The sequence below is a fragment of the Tribolium castaneum genome, chromosome 2 (assembly GCF_031307605.1).
Source record: "Tribolium castaneum strain GA2 chromosome 2, icTriCast1.1, whole genome shotgun sequence".
In the NCBI taxonomy this organism is placed as follows: Eukaryota; Metazoa; Arthropoda; class Insecta; order Coleoptera; family Tenebrionidae; genus Tribolium; species Tribolium castaneum.
In genome coordinates, this window is record NC_087395.1 from 17,474,539 (window position 1) to 17,501,372 (window position 26,834).

General features: G+C 32.2%; 1 protein-coding gene across 2 annotated transcripts; it reads left to right on the forward strand.

Annotated features, from left to right (window-relative positions):
- The first annotated feature begins 150 nt into the window (after positions 1 to 150).
- Positions 151 to 26,405, forward strand: Vps15 (Vacuolar protein sorting 15). 2 transcript variants are annotated; one of them, XM_008199615.3, is made up of 11 exons: positions 151 to 338; positions 385 to 987; positions 4,329 to 4,872; positions 8,818 to 9,396; positions 13,209 to 13,477; positions 13,528 to 13,711; positions 13,752 to 13,966; positions 14,018 to 14,244; positions 19,444 to 19,519; positions 19,573 to 19,926; positions 25,492 to 26,405. In XM_008199615.3, exons 1-11 carry the CDS (start codon positions 247 to 249, stop codon positions 26,336 to 26,338), a joined length of 3,990 nt encoding a protein of 1,329 aa, XP_008197837.2. In that variant the 5' UTR covers positions 151 to 246; the 3' UTR covers positions 26,339 to 26,405. The 2 variants fall into 2 exon arrangements, with proteins under 2 accessions (XP_008197837.2, XP_970683.2); XM_965590.4 differs by having other exon boundaries at positions 152 to 338; positions 14,015 to 14,244.
- The last annotated feature ends 429 nt before the right edge of the window (positions 26,406 to 26,834 follow it).

Consider the following 26,834-nt stretch of genomic DNA (forward strand, 5'->3'; position numbering starts at 1 on the left):
AAAGTTTTCGTAATTTAAGTAATACACTTTTATTCATAGTTCATATTAATTAACTCAAAATCACCACAATTAATTACAATTCTGTAAAAATAAACAAGAATTGGGGATTTGCCTAAATTGGACGATTGGGTTTTTAGGGATTGTATGTCAAAACAAAAACAAATGCCATTTGCCATTTCAGTAAATGACAGAAGTGATACAAAATGATTGTTGGTTTAACGAAAACAGTGATAATTTAAGTGAGAAATGGGTAACCAGCTGATAGGAATCGCCCCCTCGCAGATCCTCCCGGTCGAGCGCTACTTAACGGAGCACCCGGATTTGAAATTCGACCTAGGGTGAGCCCCCACGTCCCTCAAACGCGTCTTACAGGTTAAGTTTCAGTCTGGGAAGTACCCGTTTTTTTAAAGTAGCGCGAGCCGAATCCCAGGAAGGCCTAGTAGTGGTAAAAATCTTCGCAATCCATGACCCCACTCTCCCCTTATCCACCTACAAAGACCAACTGGACGAAATCCGCAAGCGTCTATCAAGTGCAGTGAACTGTATCCCGTTCCAGAGGATTATTTTAACAGAAAAGGCCGGTATTCTGGTCCGAGAGTTCGTTAAGTATAGTCTGTATGATAGAATTAGTACGCGTCCGTTTTTGACCAACATTGAGAAACGTTGGATCACTTTCCAAATACTGTACGCACTGCACCAGTGCCACAAAGTTGGTGTCTGTCACGGTGATATTAAGCTTGAGAATATCACGGTGACGTCGTGGAATTGGGTGCTGTTGGTCGATTTTGCGTCGTTTAAGCCCACTTTTGTCCCGGAGGATAATCCGGCCGATTATTCGTATTTTTTTGACACGTCGAGGCGACGTACGTGCTACATAGCCCCGGAAAGGTTCAGCAAGACGACAAATAATGAAAATAGCGCTTTGATCACCGAGACCACGTGCGAAAGTGGGGAATTGACCCCAGCGATGGATATTTTCTCGACAGGGTAAAAGCACTGGTCGGTTTCACCAAACCAAACATAAATCAAAAGTTATGGGGCGAATATTTTTTATTTATTATTTTTATGATACTAAATACTAGGAGGAACAATGATATACAAAATACATTGATTTTCTGGATGAAAGCGTTTTGTAGGTTAGATTGTTTCGGCTCCAAATTGGTTTAAATTCAACTAGTTCACTAACTGGTTGGAAAAAAGGCAGGAAATTTCAGACAAACATGAGAAAAAAATTATGATAAATTTTAAATATCTTACATATTTTACAATGACATTATTACGGTTAAAGTTACAAGAAAAATCTAAGAAGGAAAATTATGAAGGATTACATTTTTATTGGAGTTGAATGCCGAAGGAATACTCGTAGACTTTTTTTAAAGAAAATTTAATTCTCTACAACTTTGTCTATTTTTTGTATTTGCAACCCTTTTCTCAGCGTTTTGAAAACCATGTGATATTCTAGGAAAAAATACCTTTTTAAAAATGTATTTGTTGAAAAAAAAAGGTTTCTCTTTATATCTTATCTGCCTGTAATTTTAGCAGTAGTTGACACGCTAATAATAAAACTAAAGTTTTATTATTACAAATAACTGTTTTATCAGATAGCTACTAAAAATTAAAAATTAATGTACATAAATGTACATGATTTCTGAGGATAGTAAATCTTTGTTTAACTGTTTAATCATAAAAAAACGCAAAAGAACCTAATATACATTGAACTTGGCAGAATTAAAAAGAACGTAATCTTTACATATTCTAGATTTAAGTTTTTGAATTAATTAAAAATTTTATTTATATTTTTATTTTACGTTTCTTTCATAAGGGTTTTGTTCACGTCTGATATGAGATTGGGGTGCGAACACGTTAGAGGAAGTGTGGCTCTACAAAACAGGAACCTGACCATCATTTCGAAAGTTTAAAACTTTACTTGAAGACATTTTGGAAAATGTTTCGTTTTCTGTTTCAACTCTTTGTAAAAAAACCTTGAAAAACTGGTTGTAAAGGTCATGAAACGCTCAAAAACTGTTGAAAAAAATAATGACTAGCTTAGCGAAAACGTGGGCTTTTAAAAATATTGTTTCAAAACATAAGTGAGCTAAAATAATTTAGTGAATGTTCTGAATGACACAAAATGCGTAAGACGAAAGAACTAAAACAGAGGTAATGTTCGCTTCTAAAATTAATATGAGGAAATATGAGGAAACAATAGCTGTATTTTTATAAATTATTAGGCGTTTTGTAAAAAAACTACATTCAGCAAAGAGAATAAGCGAGTTTTGTTAAGAAAGTTTCACTGGCTCTAACATGTAGGTAGGTAAATAAAATTCCCTTTCTTTAGCGATAACGCTGTATCTTTCCAGAGCTTAATACATACTTTTATGAAAAGAAGGGAAGCGACGCATAATAAAGAGTTCAATATATTTTCTTTTTACTGTAAGCTTACTAGAAAGAGTGCTATTCGCAAGGTTTAGCCATTGCCATTACCGAACTTGAACCGAAAATAAAACTTTAATCTCTTCTGGCGCATGTAATCAAACGAATATTGATGACTGATTCTATTAAGCACCACATTCGGTATTTATCTTTGGTTTCTAAGTGGAGTTTTGACAGATTTACAAGCAAAAATTTTTGCTGGTGATAAACTAAAAATTCTTATATTTTTTAAGTACATACTTACACAATTCATTGTTTATAACTTTGAGGATTAAAAGGTTTTTTGAAAAAACTCTCGAATGTCATATGCTCAATTTTTATTTTCTAAAGAAACTGCTGAGATAATTAATAAATCATTAAGAGTGGAGTCTGAAATATCATTACTGCAACCTACTAATTAATCACTATTGTCTAATAAAAATATAGCAAATGAAAACAGAGTACTATTCCTTCGAGATCTCATCATTGTAAGTAGGAGACCAACCGTCCTGATTTAGATTTTTACAGTTTTGTTAATTGTTAATTAAACAAAGAATAAAACAAAGTTTCCAAATATGGAGAAAAACCATTAACTTTACTTCAATTTCTCGATATTTTTTGGTTTCGAATAGAATCACAAGATCAAAAAGTGTTAAATCCTACACTTCCACTCAGGATGTAAAGATTTTTTGGCCACTTGAAAAATTCATTTAAACACTTAAACATAAGTCACAATTATAAATAAAATTTTAGGATAATTTACATAGACTTTTATAAAAATGTTGTAAGAATTAAAAAAAAATGCGTTCTGCAGAAATAAATATTCAGCGGTGACGCAAACATCAGCCACCAACATGCTTTTCTTTATGCTTGTTTTATGTCAATATTTTCTACTTTGTATTGTCCTGATTTTGAATTTATTGAAGTTGCTCGAGTGTTTTCTCCATTTTTCTGCTGCATTATTTCTAAGCAAATACGCCTGTTACTTTACATAAAATACTAATTCGTCGAGAAGATGTTATTCAAATGTAATTATTGTACCTATTGAGCAGTTTTTTGGGAAGCCTGAGAAGCCAGAAATACAGATTTCCGAAAATATAGCGGGTGTAGGTCAAAAAGAAAAAAAACAGTTTGCGTGTATATCGTCTCATCCGCTTACAACTTTTTTGAGAAATCGCTTTGAAAAGAAATAAAAAAGGATATTATACAGGACCTTTCATTTAGCTCAGCCGAAATAGAAGCGGAAAAAAATAAGAATGATTTTAGGAAACCTAATTTACAAAAAAAAAACATTTTTATTATGAATTTTACTTGCCTTGTATGCTAGCATAAGCTTTTTTTTAGAAAAAGACTCAGTTACTTACATCAACTAATTACTAGCAATTTTTTAGTCTAGTATTAATAAACGATAATCATTAATCATTAATCAGTTATGCCATAGTACGCAAATTGCTCAACAATAAGAAAAAAAAATTAATGCTAAATAGCTGAATTAAATACAAAGTTGATTTTAGACGATTTCTCGCTCAAAAATTTTAATACTCGCTGTCGAAAACCTTGTGTTTTTGTTTAGACTACAAAAGCTACCATTTAAGCACCACTTTAGGTAATAACCAATGATTTTAGACGATTCCTTACTTATAAAAGACACTAAAAAGTAAACAATTAATGTAAACAGCAAGAAGGTTAGATGAACCATATAACGACCTTGGTAAATAACACTTTATGAGCAATTTTCATTTAGAAATCTTACAATACCTTCGTTGTCTCTTAATATTTAGGTCCGTATTTCTAACTAAAGTTAGTGAAACATCAATTGCATATTTATTTCAAATTTATTATTATTTGATTTAACTGTGTTTGGTGAAATCGACCCTAAATAAACAATTGAATTTTTACTAAATAAGCGACTCCAGGTGCGCATTATTGGAATTATGGAACGAACTACACGTCCCATTTGAATACTCACAACTACTAGCCTACAGATCTAACAAATACTCCCCCGAAAAACACTTGAATAATTTAAACAACCCCTCACTGAAGTCACTAATTTCAAGCATGATCGAAATAGACCCAAGCAAGCGACTGTCAGCGGAAGATTACCTAGCGAAAGAGCGCGGAAAACTATTCCCGGAATATTTCTTCACGTTCTTACAGAGTTACATGCTAATTTTTTCCGCTACTCCGATTCTATCACCCGACGAAAAGATCCTAAGACTCAAGAGTGATATCGCCAATATTTTCAAATTTCTAGGACCCATCAAACATTCGCATGAAGATGACAGCGAAAAGTATGAAAAGGGCGAAAGTGAAGGTTTGGTCATCATTATTTCATTGGTGACTTCATGTATCCGCGGCTTGCACGACTGTAGCTCGAAATTGTGCAGTCTCGAGATTTTATTAGAATTGTCAAATCATGCGAACAGTGAGACTATCCTTGACCGCATTCTGCCATACATTGTAAGTCAGAGGATGTAGTAATATTTTTTTAATTTTGGTCGAATGTCGTAAAACGTTGTTGTCTTTCTCACTCTTCGAGCAAGTAAGATAAACGATAGGCCGCTCTCGGCTCGAGCCACGGATATGCTGTCTTTCTCACACTTAGGCCATTTAAAAGAGACAGGAAACTTTTGCAAGCCCAACTATGTCACCCATTCAAAATATATCAGTGATTCTCAACATGTTCAAATAATGCAACAAGTAAATTTTATTTACAAAAAATATTTCCAAATCTATTTACAATTTAATTTATATTTCAATCTCACTCGCTAGCTGCATCGTCATATTCTCCGAAGTCACTATCACTATCATCATCTGAATTCACGTTAATTAAATTATCTTTTTGAACTTGGTCAGGACAAATTTATTTTTTTATGTCTTCCTTTATGTCGCAATGGTTGACTGTGTTGCTCCAGACTCAGCTTATATAACGGTTATCTAACCATGGTTATGTTTAGCGTCTTATTACGATTAGATACCCGTTATGTTTCTTAACCAATATGGCCCAAGCTTGATTTCGGTTATATATCAGTGTTCAACTAAGCTGAAAAAGCTTTCCTAACTGTATTTTAGTTTTGACCGCAAAAAAATGAATTTGTCAAAACCAAAGCAAATTATTCTGATAATGAATGTTTTCTCACTTCCTACCTGCCGACCCTTTAATCCTTCAATGTAAAGCTGGGTTGAGAGAATTTGTCCAAAGTTGAGAAGACAATGAAGAAAACAGTGAACAATACATTTTTGAAAATAGTAATACTTTAGTTCCTGATAACTGTAATTTGTTAATAGTTTGACAAACTCTTGTTCTTTGGAGGAAAAAGATAACACTGACTATGTTAGAAGTTTTGTCGTAAGTTGGCATTTCACCTTTTCTATTACTCCTACAGCATTTTCGGTCTTAACATAACTAGTTCTATGTTAGCTCTGGTCACGAACATTTTCTTGCAGAAGTCATTACTAAAAATTCTTTTGGAACTTTTCAACAAGGAATCAACAAAACACTGAAAACTTGTGATGATGCGCACTCCAAAGAGGCTGGATAGAAGCACCAATTTATTTATTCTAAATATTTAAAATTTTAATTTGTATTAAAATCTACGATGAGTTTGTTTAAGTAAACTTTAGGCAAAAGTTATATAAAGGCAATATAATGGTTAGATCACTAAGCATAACCGAAATATAAGCGAGATGTAAAGGAAATTATATAACCGAAATATAACCACGCGTAGATAAAGGTTAGATAAAGTGGTTAACTAACAGTTAGCTTATAAAAGCGTCACATTTGGGAAATCTCTTATATTGGAAGGTTTTATCTCGGTTATAAAAGTGTGCTACTAGGGTTCATCGTAAAAAAATAACCATTTTCATCTCAACGATATTAAATGTCCCTAGCCATTGTTGCAAAGTAAAAAACACCACAGTACGGGAAAGACCGTCTGGAAATAGCTATCTAAACGCTATGAGTACAAAAAAAGTTTTACTTAACGCCTAAACATGTTCCCAAGTTTTCTTTTTCAGCTAACAAAAACTTAACATTTTTTATTAATTCACAACACTGTTTATCATACATTTTTTCGAAGTAACTGACATTTACTGTCTATTACCAGACGTAAAAACAACTGACTTTGTAAGAGTAGGATAAGGATAAAATGACTCTTAAACCCTTAAAACCAACTTTATAAAGTGAAAAGTCTTATCTACAATCAATCACTTGTGTCTAAGAAACTAATCTTATTTTTATCTTTCGTGGTATTGATACCATTATAATGTGTTAGAAAGTTGCTGTAGCAGTAAATTAAGTTGTTACAGCTGGAACATAACATAATCTCATCCAATGCTAAAACTATGTACGTATACCCAGTTACTAGTCAAGAAATTATTAGTATAATTCAAAATTAAAAAAATAAGAAAAGCACAGGCTTTGACGAAATATCTAATAACATAATTAAATACTGTAATGAAGAAATTAGCGCACCTTTGTCTTTTGTTATTCAAAACTCTTTAGATTATGGAATTTTCCCAGAACAATTAAAACTAGCGAAAGTTCTTCCTATATACAAAAAAGGTGACCCAACATTAATATCAAATTATAGGCCAATAAGTCTGCTGTCATCGTTTTCTAAAATTTTTGAAACTGTCATATCTTCCAGAATTACTAACTTTTTAATGAAATTTCAGCTTCAACACGGGTACATTAAAGAAAAATCTGTTGACTTAGCTATATTTAGCTTCACTAATGTTCTGTTAGATAAATTAGAAGAAGAAAAGGTGGTTCTTGAAATGTTCTTAGATTTCTCCAAAGCCTTCGATTGCCTAGATCATAACATCCTAATAAGTAAATTAAAGAAATACGGCATAAGAGGAATTATGTTAAAGTTGATCACATCTTATCTTAATAATAGGTATCAGCAGGTCACAATAACAAAAAACAGTACTGTATATACATCAAATAAACTTCTAATTAAACAAGGTGTACCTCAAGGTAGTATACCAAGGCCTTTATTTTTCGTAATTTATATAAACGACCTATTAAACATTTTAACAGTCTCAGACAACAATAGCGCAGTTAACTTTGCTGATGACACAAACATTTGGGGTGAAAATATGACAGATACAATGAAAGAAGCAAAGATATGCATGAATAAGGTAATAAACTGGACTAAAGAAAATAAATTAGTGTTAAATTTTGAAAAAACCTACGGTATTCATTTTGCAATATGTAATCACAAGAATACAGAGAAACCGAATAAAATTGTAATATCATCTAAAGAAATTGAATTAATAGAGAAAATTAATTTTCTGGGAATATGCATTGACCATAAGTTAAGCTGGACTAATCATATAGATAATTTATTAAAAAAAATAAACTCAGTACACTTTACAATACGTGTTTTAAAAAAATACATTAACATTGAACAACTAAGAATAATATACTTCGCAAATTTTCAATCATTACTAAGCTACGGTATAATATTTTGGGGGCAAAGTGGAAAGATGTCAAAAGTATTTGTTGCTCAAAAACAAGTCATGAGAACTATGTTTAACTTAAAATATAATGAAACTTTTTGACAGTAACTGGTTTATACATATATAGATTACTTTTATTTTTCTTTAAACAGAATCTACTATTTAATGTCACTAACGACCATAAGTACAACACTCGCAAGTAGACTTAGAGTATCAAAGACACAAACTCACGCTGACGGAAAAAAATTCTTATTATGCAGGAATAAAACTATACAATAGTTTACCTGTGCATCTACGCACACCTTGCAATTTAAATTTATTTAAAAAGAAAATATTTGACTACATTTTTGATCTCGAACATATACTTTAAATGAATTCTATAATAGACAGGTTTTTTGACTTATGTCTTAAAATTATTTGTATGTTATTGTTATTTCTGTGTATAATACTAACGTTTTTCGTATCAATTTTGTTAATACATCTGTATAAATTGATAGAAAAATAAATTATTATTATTACAATCTTTTAAGAGAATAAAAGACAATTCTGTTTACAAATTGTGTACATTTACAAATCTTTGGGATTCAAAAACCACTTTAAAATTGATATTCATAATTAACAAGTATATGTTTGCTGATAATAGTAAACATTTTGTTTATAGAGTTGACCAGGCAAATAAACTAAAAACATATTAATTTATTTAACAACAATAATCATAACAAAAAACCAAGTGGCATCCCATAGTTTGGGAACGACTGGTAGATCCTCCCATTTGACGGTTTGTATTTTGTTTCACTCATTCGTATAGTAACAAAGACAAAAGTAGTAGCAGAGGAGAAAGTATTATTTGATACATTTATACAACATTCGGCCAAAATTTATAAAAATATACTATAGCAAAATTTGCTCAATTTAGTTAATCCCTCAAAATTGTTTCAGATGTATTTGGCTCGGGACAATTCATCACGGGTCAAAATCGCCGCAATTAACACCATAACAAAGTGTCTCGAGTTGGTGCAACAGCTGCCCAAGTCGGACTCTAATATTTTCCCCGAGTACGTGCTGCCCGGGCTGGCCCCCTTGGCCGGGGACCCCAACACTTGCGTCCGCGCGGCGTACGCTAAAAACATCGCAACGTTGGCTGAGATCGCCTTACGGTACTTGGATCAGATGCAAAGCGACTGGTACGACAACAACATCAAGCAAAAGTATAATCACACGTTTAACTACGAGTTAGAACTGCAAGCGCTGCACGAGATGGTCGAGCAAACCGTTAGTGTACTGCTGACCGATTCGCAAGCACTGGTTAAGCAAACACTGATCGAGAATGGGATCACGAAATTGTGTGTGTTTTTCGGGAAGCAAAAGGCCAATGATGTTCTCTTGTCGCATATGATCACGTTTTTGAATGATAAGGATGATAAGCAGCTGCGGGGGTCGTTTTTTGATTGCATTGTGGGGGTGGCGGCGTATATTGGGTGGCATTGCTCGGGGATTTTGACGCCGCTTTTGTTGCAAGTAAGTTTTTTGACGGAAATAATTCAGACATTCGTACACGACGATTACTTTCGTTTAGTTTTAATAAATTTAGGTAAAACAGGGCCGGATTATAGTTGTGGGAGCCCCCTTCTTCTCCTTTTTACTAATCTTTTAAACATTGTAGTTTTTTAACCCAGGTAAACACATGTAGAACAATAAATAACCTTATAAAATTAGAAACAAATTATAAATAACGAACAAAAACATAAAAAGTCTCCCTTACCTACTTTACATGTCATACAAGAAAATTCATTAATAACATCATTAAAATTACAACTCTTAACTGAAAAAAATACGACTCCTATTACACAAAACTAAATATGTTTAAAGGGTGTCCTTTTAGTTTTTTAACGGTTTTTAAATTTTTGGTAACCTACTGATATCGGAGTTGTAGACTGTTGTGTGCACTTTAAATTTTTAAGATAAATGTGAAACTTTCAAGAAAATTGTACGAGTTAATAAAAAAATAAGTAGGCATACCATTAAGTGATGCTTAAAAATATTGGATTGTGTAAAACATATGTTAAAAAAGTGTCGCTAACTTCAACATTTAATTAATTAAACAAATATAAACCTAATTTTGAGACTAGCATAAGCATCGTTTGTTTTACTGGAACAATATTTTTGTATTTATTTAAATTAATAATTGTACTATTATTAAAATACTTTTAATTAATTAATTTTAATTATGAGGAATCGTAGAAGAATTCTAAAAAAAGTCACGGGGGTAGAAAAAACAATGAAGTATTTAATAACAAACACTGATTTCTGTATGAATAGTTTTATTATTTTTTTTATTTTGAGATAGGTTAAATAGTAGGTAATTTAAAGAAATAAATTCTGTATTTTAAATATAAATTAACTTTCCGGTAATTTTAAAATTAATAGCAAAACATGCGCCAGATGAAGTAGACGGACATGGTAGGATATTGTATTAAAAAATGTATTTTAACAAATAAATACCAAAGTTTAAAGAATGAAATAGTTGGGCACAAAAATTTACATGAAACTACACCTTTCCCAATTGTATTTCAGAAAATATCAAATTTGTGATACAATTTATTTGTTACTTTTTGAGATTAATTTGATCCATTCTGAATTACAATTGGAAAATGTGTAGAAGTTCCTGTATTAGGAGAAAATGACCGTAATTAAAAAAAAGTGGGCATTGCACTTGGAAAAACTTTAATAATCTTTACAACTTAACTTAAAAATAACGATAATTTGACATTTTTTTAAGAAAACTTGATAACTGTACTATTTACCAAAAACAATAGATTCGAAATGAAGTAAAGACATAATACTGTTATCACTTTTAGCAGGAACTGATTTAGTTTAAAAATAAAAAATAAGTAAATTAAACTGTAATTACGAGATGCAAAGCACTAAATTGATCACTGCAAGTTGTTTAGTTTTTTTTTATAACGATAAAATAATGAAATAATGCATTAGTATTACAAAAGGAGATGGTGACTCGTTGTATATTAGTGAAAAATTGTGTAAATATGTGTTGTGAAATCTTCACAATTTATTAAAAAAAATTGTTTCAGTGTTCTAAATTTGTCAGAAACCGCTTTTTGTTTAAATCATTTGCCTTCAGAAAATTATTATTGATGAAAGAGAAAAGTACTATAATTAAATTTTGCTTTGTTTTTGAGTTTGTTTAGAAAAATCGACGAACTATCATATTTTTTCAACAGAAGTAGAATTGAGTTTATTTAATTAGTAATTACGTTTATTAGATTGTTTCCATCGTTTAAAAAAACTGTTTTATGTTAGGTTACTATTTTTAAAGTAACATTTTTGTTACTTATCAGTCATTTTTTTTTCAAGAAATACATAGTTTAAGCAACAGACTCGTGGTTTCATGCTTTTTATTCACACTGTATGTAGAGACCAGAACTGAATCGAAATAAAACTTCGCCTGAAGGTATGCGGAAATCATATACTAAGATTCAGAAGATTTTTTTAAGTTCATATTTCCTTTCTAGTATTGTTACAAAATTAGGGCCATTATTTATATTTTTTATATCAAGTTAGGCGTTGACAGAACAAGGTTTTCATAAAGTTTTCCCTTTTTCCAGCCATTGTACTAAGACTTTAGTTTTTTGGGCAGATGTTACAAAACCAAACATAGAAACATTACAATGTGTCTAAAAATACATTATTTTTGCCTTACTCAGAGAATTAGTCAAAAACTATATTAATCCGCAACATGTTTCAAAATTAAGGCAAAAATAGTATAGTTTTTGCATTTTATTGAATTTAAAACTCCATTTTATCACTAAAGCTTTCCAAAAAGTTACTAAAACAATAGTTACGCATTGTTGTGATAATGCAAATGTAAAAACTGCCCTAATTTGCTATATTTGAACGTTTTACACATTTTTTCGATTGGAAACGCAATTGTTTAGAGTAAAATTTCGTCAAAAATAGACCGAAAAATCACAAAAAAATGAAAAATTGAGTAATTTACGCATTTTTTTTTTCGTGTTTGGATACGATTTAAATTCAGGCGAAAATGACATTGTTTTGTCAGTTTTCATGTCACTATGTTCTTCATGCAAATACATAAATATGTAATTGTGTTCATTTTATCTTATTTGAGCGCTAAAAACACGTTTTTCCACAAGATTCTTGATTAATTCGCAAAATTTCGTCAACAAATTTTGATAAAGTCACCCTAATTGGAATGAAATTACATTATTTTGCCATGTTCTGATTTTATTACTATGTTTTTCATACAGAATTGGCTCGAAAATTGTGTTATTTTTGCCTTTTTTGAGAGCTTAAGTACGTTTTTCAAACAAAATTCTTAACTATTTCCCAAATTTTCATAAACAAATATCTAAAAAAACGACAAATTGTTTCGAAAATGTTGATATTTTTGCCATTTCGAGCTCTGTTTACTATGTAATAACTAATAATAGAACAAAACTAATTACGTGGGACTTATGTTTATACGTTCTTTGAACAAAAAATTGGTAATTTTGGAAACTTTCGCGGAATTAAGTATTAATACTAAGGGTACAAATTAAATGCATTTTTATTTTATTTCAACGACAAGTATTTTTGATCAGTAAAAATAATAAATGCACAGTAAAAATAAAAATTGCACAGTACAAATAATAATTGCACAGTAAAAATGATAGGTGCAAAGTAGAAATAATAAATGCACAGTAAATAATAGCATCTCAAAACTAGAGACTGTAAAATTCCGCATTTCGAGTTTAATTGTTCGAGGGGTAAGTTTTCTTTTAGTTCGCTGGGGCGAAGCCCTAAGCCTGCAAGCTAGCTACTGAGCGTTTACTATTTAAACTGTGCAAATTGAAACTAGATACTGTGCATATATGATTTTTTACTGAGCAAGTTTTAATAAAATACTGTGCGTGGTTTACTTGTCATTTAAATTTTTTACTGTGCAAAAATTAATTAAATACTAATCAGTTCTTATTTTTTACCGATTAAAATAAAATTTATTACTGATCGCTTTATTACTTCCCTTTTATTACTATATTTTTCATACAGAATTAGGTCGAAAATTGTGTTGTTTTTGCCTTTTTTGAGCGCTTAAGTAAGTTTTCAACAAGATTCTTAACTATTTCTCAAATTTTCATAAACAAATATCAAAAAAAACGCCAAATTGTTTCGAAAATGTTGATGTTTTTGCCTTTTCGAGCTGTGTTTACTAAACAATAACTAATAATAGAACAAAACTAATTACGTTCTTTGAACAAAAAATTGGTAATTTTTTAATTTCGCGGAATTAAGTATTAATTCTATGGTTGTAGGGTTTGACCGACCCGTGCGAGTTCGTCACCACCAAAAGTATAAACGCAATGTCAGCATTGACCGAGTTGGGGTTGTTGACGAAGTCATCACTGTGTGAAATGGTCTCGGAATGTTCGTGTTTTTTGGTTCACCCGAATTTGTGGATACGCCAAGCCGTGGTTGGGTTTATAACAACGACGACGAAAGCGTTGTCAATTTTGGACGTTCAATGCAAAATTATACCGAATTTGAGCGGCTACATGAAATACCCGTTGATTCAAATTGACAAGTAGGTGTGAAAATATTTGCGAAAATATTTTAACTTTGGGGTGATTCTAGACCAGAATTGTTACTCGAATCTTTGGATAATCCAATTCCGAGGAACATTTACGACAGTGTGGTCACTTATACGGAACTGGATGTCTTGGTCCGGATGCTGAAAGACCGGAAATACGCACGAGAGGCGGCAAATATTGGCCGTGTCACTACTTTGGAGTCGTGGTACACACCGTCAATTAAAAACGTAGATTAATTCTAGTTGAATTTCGTAATCGTGTCTTTAGCTTTTTAGACGTTTGGAAGCCAACGGTTTGACCGAAGCAATGGAAGATTATTTCCTCAAGATGGAACACCATTTGAAAAAAATCAACAAACACAGAATGGCCACAAAAACGAGCTATGGCGACGGTAGAATTGAGCTCGGTAGCACCAACGGTCAAATCAAAAGTCACGTGTTTTATTTGGGGGAATCACAGAAGGGTGACTTTATCGCCGATAGGTATATTTCGTACAGAATTGTTATTTCGTAATCAAATAAATTATTTAGAAGGTTGCACAGGACGAACACATCAGGGTCAATTGACACGAATGTGAACTCCGATTGGAACTACAGTTCTGATCTAGTGACGAGACATTCGGAAAGCACTAATTCAGGCGGGATGTCGTCGAGGTCGACGTCTTCGAGACCCTCGTCGCCGCCCCCTGACCCCCACACGCCTTTTATCAGTACCGATCCTTCGTCTAATATCAGTCTCCACGAACGGTCTTACATACAATGTAAGCATTTTTATTTAGTCTTCATTTATTCAACTTAACCCAGTACAAAAATGAAATACAAAAAAAATATATTACAATGAAATCTCTTCTAACGGACAGCTTCTGAAACACCGGTATTTTTGTTGGCCCTCTTGGAGCTAATGTATTTTTCTTTTAAGCGTCCTCTCCAATAAACGGACGCGGAAACAAAATCTCTCCTTGTTTATTGTTTATTATTATGACAATGCGTCAAAAAATTCGGAGAATCACATAAGCGGGTGGTACATATGTTTTATTTCATTGTTAACTGATTAAGATTAGACCTCGGAAGAGGTTTTAAAGTTAATAATTTATATCATTTCATTCTTTATACAGCGGTATAGCAAATAAACTAAAAAAGCGTATGTAAAAACATTAAAAGAAAAAATCATCAAAGTTCTGGGTTTCATGTGAGAAATTTTAGCCAAGGAAGAGAATTAGGAAAAACCAAAACAGCAAATTAAAGGATTGAAAATATTGAACATTTAACTTATAATTGGTTTACAAAAACAATTTTTATACTGTGCTTTAATTTTTTCTCTACAAGTCTACGAATTAACTTAAATGTAAAGTAATATTAAAAATTATAAAGTTACATCATTTATTCCCATAAATTTGAAGACAATATTTTCACCAACGGGAAGATGGGGACAATATTTTTAAAGGGGTAGTTTTTCTTAAACAGAAATGTTAAAATAGTGGTCCTGGCTCTTGTGTTTCTATTTAAAAACAAAATCTAAAAAAATTATGTAATATTTACGTCCGTCTTAGGGACTACTGTAAAAATTTTATTACTTTATGACCACTTTCTAATGAAGGAAGTACAAAAAATAAAAACTTTTAAAGGCTGCTACCTTGAACGCCGACTTTAGTAAGATATCTATTTTGTTTATTTACACTAAAAATAATCTGTATTCAAATTTAGAGCTTAGAGAAAACACAATTTTTTTATCATGAATTTTCGGAGTATAAGTTATGAAGAAGTAATATTTTAGAAAAAAAGAGATGAAAAAAGGCATTATTAATATTGGATGGACAAAACTTAACGGGCTAAAAATTAAAGAGCTTCTTAATTTGAAAAAAACTACCGTCCACGTCTTAGTCCTAATAAAATAAAAAATAAATTATGTACTTCATTCCTCCAATTCGCGTTTTATACTAAATCTTATTTATTTATTTTTCAAACAAAATTTTATGATGTTCTAACTATGTTATTGTCAGTGTGAGGAAATTTTATGGGGTGGCCATGAGGCCACAATCGATCAGCCGACTCGTCGTAGCGCTCTCGCGATGTTCATATTTATCGATGAAATGGTCCGCTACAGCGTGTGCATTGGCGTAGTTTACTTGGGGTTTATACAATTAATGTTACCGGTCACTTACAAAAATCTAATTAAAACATAAATATTATTGTTTTATTATAATTACGGAGTACCCAAGAAAAATTGTGGCAATAAAATAGTCGCTAATTTATTATGACTGGGGTATATTTGTTGAGATTATTTTCTGAACCAATTTTAAAATAGTCGCTAATATCAGCTTCTGATTGACTAGTTCAAACCCTGACGAGGCACCTAATTTGACATAATCGTTAAAAAATAACTTCATCATTTCCTCAATCTTACATGGACACCAATGAAGATGTTCAATACAGGGGAGCGTAAGTCACTATTACATTTTGAAAATGTTGCGTTTTAATTCAGTGGAAGTTAAAATTAAAAACTAAATAAAAATATTTTAATAATTTTCTCTGAGAAATACGCTTGAATAACTGTGATTGTTTCTAAATTCTCGAAAAATATCTTTGAATTTCAAAAAAGATCTTTCTACATCACAGGTGGTTACAGGAGTAAATAAAAAGTTTGGTGCTAATGCAAAATATGTCGAAGGTGGTACATTATTCGCTATTTGTTTTAAAACTAAAAAATCGGGACTTCTAGTAACTGCGTCAATTTTTGCATTAAATTTATTTTGTAATGACCATTCTACAGATTTTAACTCTATCAACGTAGGCTCAAATTTCTCAACTGTAATGGATAATTTTAAATTTTACGTTTCTAGAAACTTGATCGTAGTTGGAATATTTAAAAAATTGTTTTCAATAAAATTAAGTTGAGAAACTAAATTTGTGGTTAAAACTAAAGTTTTACATTGTTTAATGCTTTGTGCATCGTCGTTTAAAGCAATAAACAAATGATTTTAATTGATTAAAATTTTTAGAAATTTGCTTCTAACCAAGTACCCCACCAGCGTGTAACTACAATTGTTGATTCGTCAGAAACGTTACGATTTGTATATTTTTTTAAAAAGGACTTTAAAGAAGGATTATTTAGTTATCTACAAAATGTGCTCGAGGTGAAATCGCAGCGTATTTCCCTTTGAAACGTGGTGTGGTTGAAAACATTTTCAAGGGCTAAAAATGGTAAATAGATAAAAAAATATTAATGTCACACCAAAGAATACTTCGAAATGAATTACAATTTCGTAATTTAGTTCTACTGGGTCACTTTTATGCTTTTTAAATAAGTATATGAGATAAAAATGTTGTTTTGACTTTTTAGACATTATTAAAATTAACAGAGAGTTAGGGCGTTTAAAAGTAAAGGTATATTATTAATAGATAAGTGACATTAATTATTTTTTAATTATTTACAAATTACGATTTTTAGCTCTCGAAATGTTATCAAAGGCGATGAACACGCTTCAGAGGGAAATACGGTTCGGTTTCACCTCAGGCGCATTTTGCAGTAATTTTAAATTGCAATAACTTGGTGAGTCTTACAGATAACGAAATGATTCTTGCACCAAACATTTATTTCAAGTATTAGCTTTATTTCGTCTCGATTATGTGGGAGTCTATCTTTTAAATTAAAAAACTTTCTCGCATCTCGAAAATTTCACTACACAACTATGCAACGTTACAAGAAAATGTAATTTTTTTGGTTTCCCTTTATCAAAACTCAACCTTGTTAAACTACGTATAAATCTGCATTTATTGAAAATTTGTTTGCAAAAAAAAACGGAGTTTCTAGCTTTATCCAGAAGGAAGATATGAGTATGTAAACGCAAAATGTGTCCAATTTTGCAAATTTTTAGCTAAAACGTCTTTTCAGCCCCTTCGCGAGGGTTGAAACAAAAAATTCTTTGTCTAAACATTTTTTAATACTCTTTCCTAACTTATATCAAAAATGCAAGCTGTTCCACAACATTTCGATTTAAAGGTTTATCTGACTGCAAGCGCGCGCCCATGCACTAACCTTCGCCCATAAAATTTCCTCACACTGGTTATTGTACAGTTTACATTGTCCTTTAGTCATTATCTAAAAACCATGCCACTCCAACATAAAACAGATTTGCAAAATTCCAGCAAAGTTCGGACCTTCGTAACTCAAATTCGTCAAAATGGATTTATTTTGTTCGAACACCCCAATTGTCGCTGTGAAAACTAAAGACTTGGCAAAGATATTGGAATTTTGAATTTTATTTAAAAATTTTAAGGCATCTGAATGATGACTAGAAAAGTTTTGAATTTGTCACAATATTAAGTTCTAAGTACATTTTTGGTGAATCTGCGAGTGTTGATGAACAAGATGTAGTAAATTTTAAAGAAAATTTTTTTTCTAAAAAATAGTTAAATATTGTTCTACGAAATAGTCTCATGCTACTACCTCTTTAATAAATACATTTTAGTTTTTTCTTATGTATAAATTATTATTTCTCCTCAGAGGACATCTCCATTAAGCGGACAAAAAGCATGTCACCACTTATAGGAAATTTCACTGTACTTGCACGTAAAAATTTAATACACATAATAAGAAAAGAAAAAGAGGAAAGGAAGTAAAAAAAGTAAAAAAAAAATAATTGATTTGTTTATGTACTAACTTAATATAACTTAGTGAGTGTTACAGATATCGAAATGATTCTTGTACTAAAAATTTACTAGAACTATTACTTTCATTTTATTTCAATTACGAAGGGGTCTATCTTTTAAAGGAAACATAAAATTTGTCTAGATTCATTTTTTTAAGTTGTTACCGCTCTTCCTTTATTTCTAACCACCCTAAATTATGTTAATTTTAATAATAATAACGTAAATTTTTATTGAGCAGTTAAGCAAAAACCTAAACTGAAAAAATCATTACTGCCTTTTCAATAATAATAATAAATAGTTATTTGAGCTCCAAACAGCGGTAATTGATTTTTTTATCCAAGATGGTAATGCAAAAAAAATTGGATACATAATTGTTTGATCTTCAAATTCAATTTTCATAACTCATTCTTTTAGTGGTTTGAATATGTCAAAGCAATCCTCAAACACCCTGTATAAAAAGTCAAAAATACAATATTTATTTTTCCTAGCCCTTCTTTATTAAAAAAAAACTGGAAAAACCCTTTATTTTATTTTTTTAACCTCTTCTCAGAGGGATTTTTTGATACAATGTCTTTCATAATAAGTTATTTCAAAAATTCAAGTGTGCCTCAAATTTTGAGTTGAAGCTTTGTATGAATTAAATTTGAATTAAACGCTTTTGTATGAGAATGAGAAAATTTATAATTGCGGAAAACACTTGAAAAGGAGATAAAATAAAATAAGCTTAATTTGGGCTTCTAGATTCTTTATTTAAAACAATTATTTATACACTTATACATAATAAATGTAATAATATTGTTTTAAATAAAGGATCTGGAAGCAGAATTCCATTGAGTAGTTATTTCGTACAACGACATGACTGCTCCCCTTACAGGAAGCGAACTGAAATGTGCATTTAATATACAGCATGTTAGGAAATGGATTAGCAAAAATTTGAACATAGATAAAGAAAAATGAACCAACAAATAAGTAAAATTTGTGCATAGTTTTCTCAAAAAATCGTTTAGAAATTTTGAGAACCGCTAATTCTTCTATTTGTCTTTTGTTATTAAATTTTATTAAAAAAAATCAAAAAAAAAACGATGCCAGAACTGGGATTCGAACCTCCCACACATGCTAGCAACACTATTTGAAAAATAGAAATTTTTGAACAAAGTACGAAATTTTTGGAAAACTGATTTTTAACTCGTCTAATCATGACAAATTCACATATTCCCTAACACATTGTATTGTATTGTAAACAAAAGTTGCATTATAAGGATCGTTAAAACATAGCTGATTAAGATTATAATTAATTTGTTGTTTATCAGATCGCAGGTCGAGTTGTTATTTGGAGCTGAATAAACTGAAAATCAAGCAACAAGAGCACTATCTGGAGGCTTTAAGGTAGAGCAAGTTAATTTCCAAGTCAAATTTTTGTCTTAACTAAACCATTTTAGGGGCAAAGACTGGGCTGAACAAACTGCATGGCTGCCCCAGCTGCCGCCCCCTGAGTGGCATTCACGCGGCGTTTTGGTGGCCCACCTCCACGAGCACAGAGGGACGGTCAACCGACTATGTACCATCCCCGATAAACCATTATTTGCGAGTTGTTCAGCCGATGGTTACGTCCGACTTTGGGATTGTGCAAAAATGGAAGGGAAAAATATCGCAAATCGATCGAAACAACATTTCAAAACACCGAGTGGTGTGGGGGTCACCAGCATGTCGGTTTGTGACGGGGGGCAGAGTCTCGGAGCGGCCACGTTGGACGGGGCTATCAATATTTTACGGATCGATCCGTCCGGAAATAAGTGAGTTTCGAAAATCGCAACCAAACTATCACTTTTCAACACTTTACTTGTTTGTAATAAATATGCTACAATTTATAGCCAGTGATAAAAAATCGAAACAAATTCAATATAACGTTTTAATAGTTAATACTCGCTTCGAGATGGAAAAAATGCACGTAACTTTATGGCATTTTTCTCTGCTACAGTTTGTAGCCAATACAAGTATTTATGACAAAACCGACATTTCGTTAAAGACGAAAAAAATGCACTGACCTTTATGACACCTTCAGCAAGTCCTATCGCATCAACGGACCTGAAATAAAAAACCATGAAGTTAGAACAGTGTGCTATTAAATTAGTTGAAAATATTACAGGTTTGATGTATTTTTTTTCTATGGGAGGCTAACCTTTAATCCCGATTATTTGCTTCCTTTTCGCCCTGGAAACCCATTCCTGTAGCACACACTAACTGCACTAACCAGCCAATTTAAAACTTTTAAACCGCTAAATTCTGATTTTATCTATGAGGCGTCCCTTCACGACAAGAGCGAGTAACAGACTGAATAAAATAAACGGCACATAATTGTGTAAGAATACGGATAAAACGTCACTAACAAAAAAATAATCTGCAAGATAACTAACTGCAAGGTGAGAAACAAAGAGGTTTGGCTGATTCACTGATTTTTTGTTATGATTTCATCACGTTTTTTTTTGAGGAACGTATCTGAAATTTATTCCTTGAGCAAATAATTTAAGACGAAACATTTTAGCAAAATCTTTAAATTTTCGTTACTTGTTATTGTAAATGGTACACAATTGCAACAAAGCCACGTTTTTAAGGAGAATTTAATCATATATAAGGGACCAATATTTTTTCAGTTATTTGTTTAAATGTAATAATAGGGCAAAATTGTATTTATGCTTTATGGAAATATTAGTATTTTTGTATTTAGATTCCAAATTAATGTCCTAGAATATTTGATTGCTGATCTGATAGTGTTCCGTAACGCATCTTCACAAAAACTAAATGTGTATTATGTAATACGTAGAAATGAGTCAACGAAGAAACAAATATACAGGGTGCTCAAAAACTGGCGCACCAACTCAGTGGTACGTTATTGAGAAGCAAGTGCAGATTACGAGAAAAATGTTGAAAAAATTCTAAAAGTTATATTTTAAAAAATCTGGAGCTACAAACTTATTGTGTTAACTTTTTTAGTTTTCATTATTTTTTAATGTTTTTATGGTTCACACTAAGTAATCGTTCCCGAATACAACGATGAATAATTATTTTAAAATTTCCTATCAGACTTTAACAGCTTTTTTAATTTAAAAAAATTAAAACTCTCAAAAAATCACAGTTTGTAGATGTGCCAACACTGGGAATTATTTCCTAGGAAACCGTTTCAAAAATAATTTATTTTTATTCGGAAGTAAAATTACCGTTGGGGGCGCCACTGAGCTAGGTCGAAAACAGTAACCATAAATGGCGGGAAAATGTTTATTCGGATATTTTGAGCGTTGTGCGAATTTTGGTGCTTCACAATTATTACATTGCCTATGCGGAATGATTATTGCATCTTTGATGCAAGAAACTTATGTTGACAAATGAGAGATGACGAGGAAAACACGAATAACGAATGACTGTTTGGTTCACTTTCTTTATTGGAAAATTATTACAAAGACATTGAAAAGCCTACCTTTTGGCATAATTTACGTTTAAATATATCAGCAGTTGTTAATCTTTATTGTAGTTTTGTAGATTTACCGCAGCATTTCATAATTTTTTCAGTGGAAAATTCTAACCTAAAATTCATAACACTTCACTAATTTATAGGTTTCTTGGGCCAAACTTTGTGTTCGCTGTGATCCATTACTTATAATCTTTAATTAGACAACTGTTTGATAACACTTTGTAATCAAAATTTAAATATTTTTCACTTTTTATCCACTTTCAAGTTCCAACAATAAACACTTTATACCACGAAAAACTACAGAACCAAAGTCAACGCTAGTATTTACCACCACGTACTTTTAAAGTAATTCTTTCTATTGTAAGTAATTAACACTATACACGCAAAATTGTTGAACAATTCATTAAATGTCAGTTAAATGTGGCCATAGAATATAGTAGTTATAGAAAATCAAGTAACACATGAATGTGGCATTACGAAAATTTCTTTACTGTTTTCGACATAGTTCAAAAGTCATCACCAGAGGGCGTCTAGTTAATTTTATTTCCGAATTGTTGATCAAATTCTACTGCGATCATGACTGTTAGACAACGTTGCCACATATCATTTACCTAAAATTAGTTATTTATCAATAACTTTAATACAAAGAATTTTTTTACTATTTTTACCTTTATATGTAACCAGTTCTCTACCACACACCATTGAGTTGGTGCGCCAGTTTTTGAGCACGCTGTACAGTATGTCCCAATTTTTTTCGTCGGTATAGAAATAAATATTTGAAGGGGACAGGGTAAAATAAATCAAATTTAAAGCTTTCTAACGTAGATAGATAACTTTTTTTCAGTTAGTGTATTTTGTAACACATTTTGTTCTGTACTGAAGTCGTATTTGCTGTTTCCCGCTTCAATTATTTGAAGTTTTCTCAAAAACTATAGTATTACAACCCCAACTCATTTTCTTAAACAAGTGGACCGAGGTCGTTTTTCCCCTGTACTTTTCATTTCTATTTGAGTAAAAAAGGAAATCGATAACTTAAAAAAAATAAAAATTTAATTACACTACGTGTACAGATGATACAGAAAATATGAAATATAGAAAAGAAATCAAACTAATAATAATTTCTATAGGGTGTCGTTGATAGTTGTGCAATTATTTTTAAAGGTAGAGGTAGAGCTCAAAAAAACAACTTGCTTTATCTAAATGTTTATAAAGAGTGTAAGATATCAGATAGTTCTGGAATTTGAATTTGCCGCATTTAATTATTTTATTTCTAGGAAATTTCTGAAAAGTACTCATTTTTATCCACTTAGGCAACCAGTGAAACCAAATTTTTCATATACTAACATTTATATACTTGTTCGTTTTTTCTTGAAAGAAGCGACAAACTTTAAGTACCTACTACGATCCTACATTCATTTATAGACAGACTGTAGTTTCCGAGATGTAGATGGTGTTGACGAATAAATTTAAATTCAGAGCGCTGTCTTCACTATCAAAAATAAATTGTAAATAAATGTGAGCTCTGAGGTTAGTTCGTCAAAACCTATTAAATTGCTTTAAAAACAAAAACAGAATAAAGCAAAAACAGAAAATAAAATGTCCTCACATTATATTAATATAAGTATTGAACCAGTTAGGATATTTTAAACAACGGGTATGTTTTTTTGTATCTAGAATTTATTTACAATTAATAATATTGCATAATCGTCCTATAAAATGTATAAAAAATTGCTTGAAACTTTAATAAGAGGAGGTAGTGTAAATTCCCAATATTAAATTAATAATATTAAATAAAAATAATAATAATAAATTAATACCACCAAAAAATTCGCTTTAAAGCTTTACTATAAAGATGATTATTGTACAGTCCTATTCACAAAAAATGCGGACAGAAGTGATGCAGGAAAACAGTTTTGGATAAATTATCAATATTATTATGCTATAATCCTTATCTTTTAACTTTTAATGATAACAATGATAATAATGATGATGATGATAGTAATAATGGTAATAATAGTGATGATAATAATAATATTAATAATAATAATAATAATAATAGTTATTTATTTAATGAGTTTGAGTGTAAATCGGACGCTTTATTTCACGAGTGGATTTTTAAACCACGAGTGAAAACGAGTGGTTTATCATCCACGAGGCGAAATAAATAAACCGATTTACACAAAAACGAGTTGAATACAACATTTTATTCTTCGAAATAGACTCAGCAAGGCTTAAAATTGCTTTAAATTTGTTAAAAATAATCTGACGTTTCGTACTGAGAAATGCCAAACAGTTGTCAAAACTTCCTTACACAGGAGAAAAACCGTAAATTTTGACAGTGTCGAAGAATAAATATATTAATTTAATACCACCATTAATATAAAACCAATTTTAATCGTTTTTTATTGGTCTCATTACGTTTCCAAATTAAATCTTTTATGTAAAAAATTCGCTTAAAAGCTTTCCTATAAAGATGTTTATTGTAAAGACCTATTCACAAAAAATGCGGACAGTAGTGATGCAGGAAGACAGTTGTGGATATATTATCAATATTACCATGCTATAATTCTTATCTTTTAACTGCTGCGTGTAACTAAAACCTTGTTCATAATTGGACTTTATTAATGTGTTTTTTAAATTTCTGAAATTTTAATATGCCCTTATAGTCCAACTTGTTCCAACATATGTAGTAAAAATAAATGTACCCTTTTTTGTAAATAGAACTATACTTGTTTGTTGTAAAAAAAACACAAATAGTACGTTTATGACCTATACCCCAATTTTCCTTTTCCTGTTTTTTTTTTTAGAAAACATAAAAGTGCTCCATTTTGATGCGGAAAACACTTGATTTCGGAAGATTCCTTAAAAAGCAAAAAAAAAAAGTTGTGAAAGAGCTAAAATTAAACTTAATAATAATAATAAACTGCCAGTTTTATTAAAATCATTTCATTTTAGATGGTTTCTGGCTCAGAAAACAATGTTAAAACTCCTCGGAAACCTAAAATCGCTTTCTATTCTATTGATGAAAACAATTTGCGCACTGATTTAGGTGTGTTCCACTTCCACACTTGATTTCAGACGATTCTTTGCTCTAAAACGGAAAAACTCGCTATAGAAAAGCTTAAATTCTTTTAGACGGGCTGAAAACGGCCGAATTAAACACATTCTTGAAATAGACAATTTTTGGTTCAGAAGAGCAAAAGAGCAAATTGCTTTGTTCTGGCTGGAAGTGTCATTTCAGACACCAGTTTTGTTGAAATCCTTGGTCCAAAACGGCAAAAGTCGATATAGAAAAGCTGGATATTTGAGTTTATTTAAGAGCTTATGAAGGGTTTATTTATTATTATAATAAATAATTATTACAAATAAACTAATTATTACTACAAAGGTGCAAACAAACCGCTTTGTCTAATTCATAATTTTTCTTACATGAATCAATTTTTTGAGGAACCTATTAAATGATTTTGATGACCGTATAAAGGGAGCTTATTTTTTATGAAAGAAAACAGTTTTGGTAGAAACCGCAAATCGCTATCGCCTTTTGTTTTCGAGTTATATACAGAGTGGCCACAACTACAGTCAGTCCAAGAAGTTCTTATTCAGGTGCTATGCTGACAGTAAACGCGTTACTGACGAATGAAAAATAATTCAAATACACATTTTTGTTGTCGGTTTCACAGTGGTCCTCTAATACACAAGTCACTTGAGCACTTGTCAACACCTGGGGCCTAAACTGTTGACAATAGAAAACATTATTTTTTTGAACTCCTTTATATGCAGTGTTTAAAAAAATATTAGGTGGTGTGCAATTTTTTCTCAAAGCTCTCATCCTTTCTCAATTTTTAAATTTAAATCCTCTGTAATTCCAAAATAATGTCTTCATTGATTTCAGGATGAACATGTTCCAAACCCGCCAACTGAACTTGGACGAAGAAGGCTTTGCCGTCGACGTCCAGTGCTTGGATTCTGGCTTCCAGAGCGTCTTAGTTTACGCCACGTTATACGGCTCCATCATCGGCTGGGACTTGCGAACGCCTGGCATCGCCTGGAAGCTCGAAAACAGCCTTGAAAAAGGCTTCATCACAAGTTTTTGCGTCGACTCGCACCAGAGCCTCCTCACACTGGGCACCAGCATCGGCCACTACAAAGCCTGGGATCTACGCTTCCAACTCCCCATAAACTCATTCGAACAACCCGGCACTGAGAAAATCAAGAAAGTGATCAGCCACCCAACCGAGCCCTCATGGATCATCTCAAGCGTCCACGGCAACAACAAGATCCTAATGTGGAACTTGGAGACCAAGTCTTTGGAGAAGATCCTCTGGGGCAGCTCGGCCCCGCCTCTGTCGCAGTCGCAGGGCCCCTCGAACAGCGTGTGCGCCCTGCTGGCGGGCTGCATCGACCGCAACCCCTTCGTGCTGTCGGGGGGCACCGACCAAAGACTCCGGTTCTGGAATTTGGAGTCGCCGGAAAAGTCGCACATTGTGGCCCCCGCTGCCAATGACCACATCGGGAGCAATATCACGTACGAGAGTCGCCTGATTGACGGGTTTCACGTAATTTACGAGAACCCCGAAAGCGACAGGGGGAAGGAGAGCAGCGAGGAGGGGCCGCGGGGGGGCCCGGAGCAGCCCCCAGCCGGCCACAGAGACTGCATTACCGACATTACCCTGTGCAAGGCGTCGCAATGTTTCATGGTTTCGTCCTCACGGGACGGAATCATCAAAGTATGGAAATAAGACTGCTGATTGATTTTATTTAAATGTTTACATTATTGTTACAATAAACGTGAAATGTTAATAAGGACACACCGGATTTCCGACTCGGCCGGGGAAGGCCTGGGCGTCCACTGCGTGGACGCGACAAATGGCCTTATATCTTCGATTTCCGCCCTCAGAGCCGTACTGGCGTCCGTAATTTCGCGGTCGGCGTTGCTGGTAGTAGTCTTCGAAGCCGAAAAGGCGCAAAAACGGCGGTGAAAACGAATCAGCGGCCACAAAAACGGATAGAAATATTAACAATGCCGGGAAAACTAACTTCAACTTCATTTTGTCGGTTCTAATTGATAAAATTCGTTCGCTGCAACTATTTATAACATGGGAACGCGTCATTATTTATCTTGATATTCTCAGTAGCTCAGTGTTAAGGTCAGTGAAGAAGAGGCCTCGCATTTCAAGTAAGTTAGTCAGACTAAACAAAGGAATGAGACGTATTTACCAGTCGGAGAAGGGGTGG

Excerpts from the sequence above, each read along its gene's own strand:
- Vps15 (XM_965590.4), top strand. The coding sequence starts at position 247 with ATGGGTAACCAGCTGATAGGAATCGCCCCCTCGCAGATCCTCCCGGTC. Across the intron at positions 339-384 it reads GATTTGAAATTCGACCTAGG|TCTGGGAAGTACCCGTTTTT; the intron begins GTGAGCCCCCAC and ends GTTAAGTTTCAG. Across the intron at positions 9,397-13,208 it reads TGACGCCGCTTTTGTTGCAA|GGTTTGACCGACCCGTGCGA; the intron begins GTAAGTTTTTTG and ends CTATGGTTGTAG.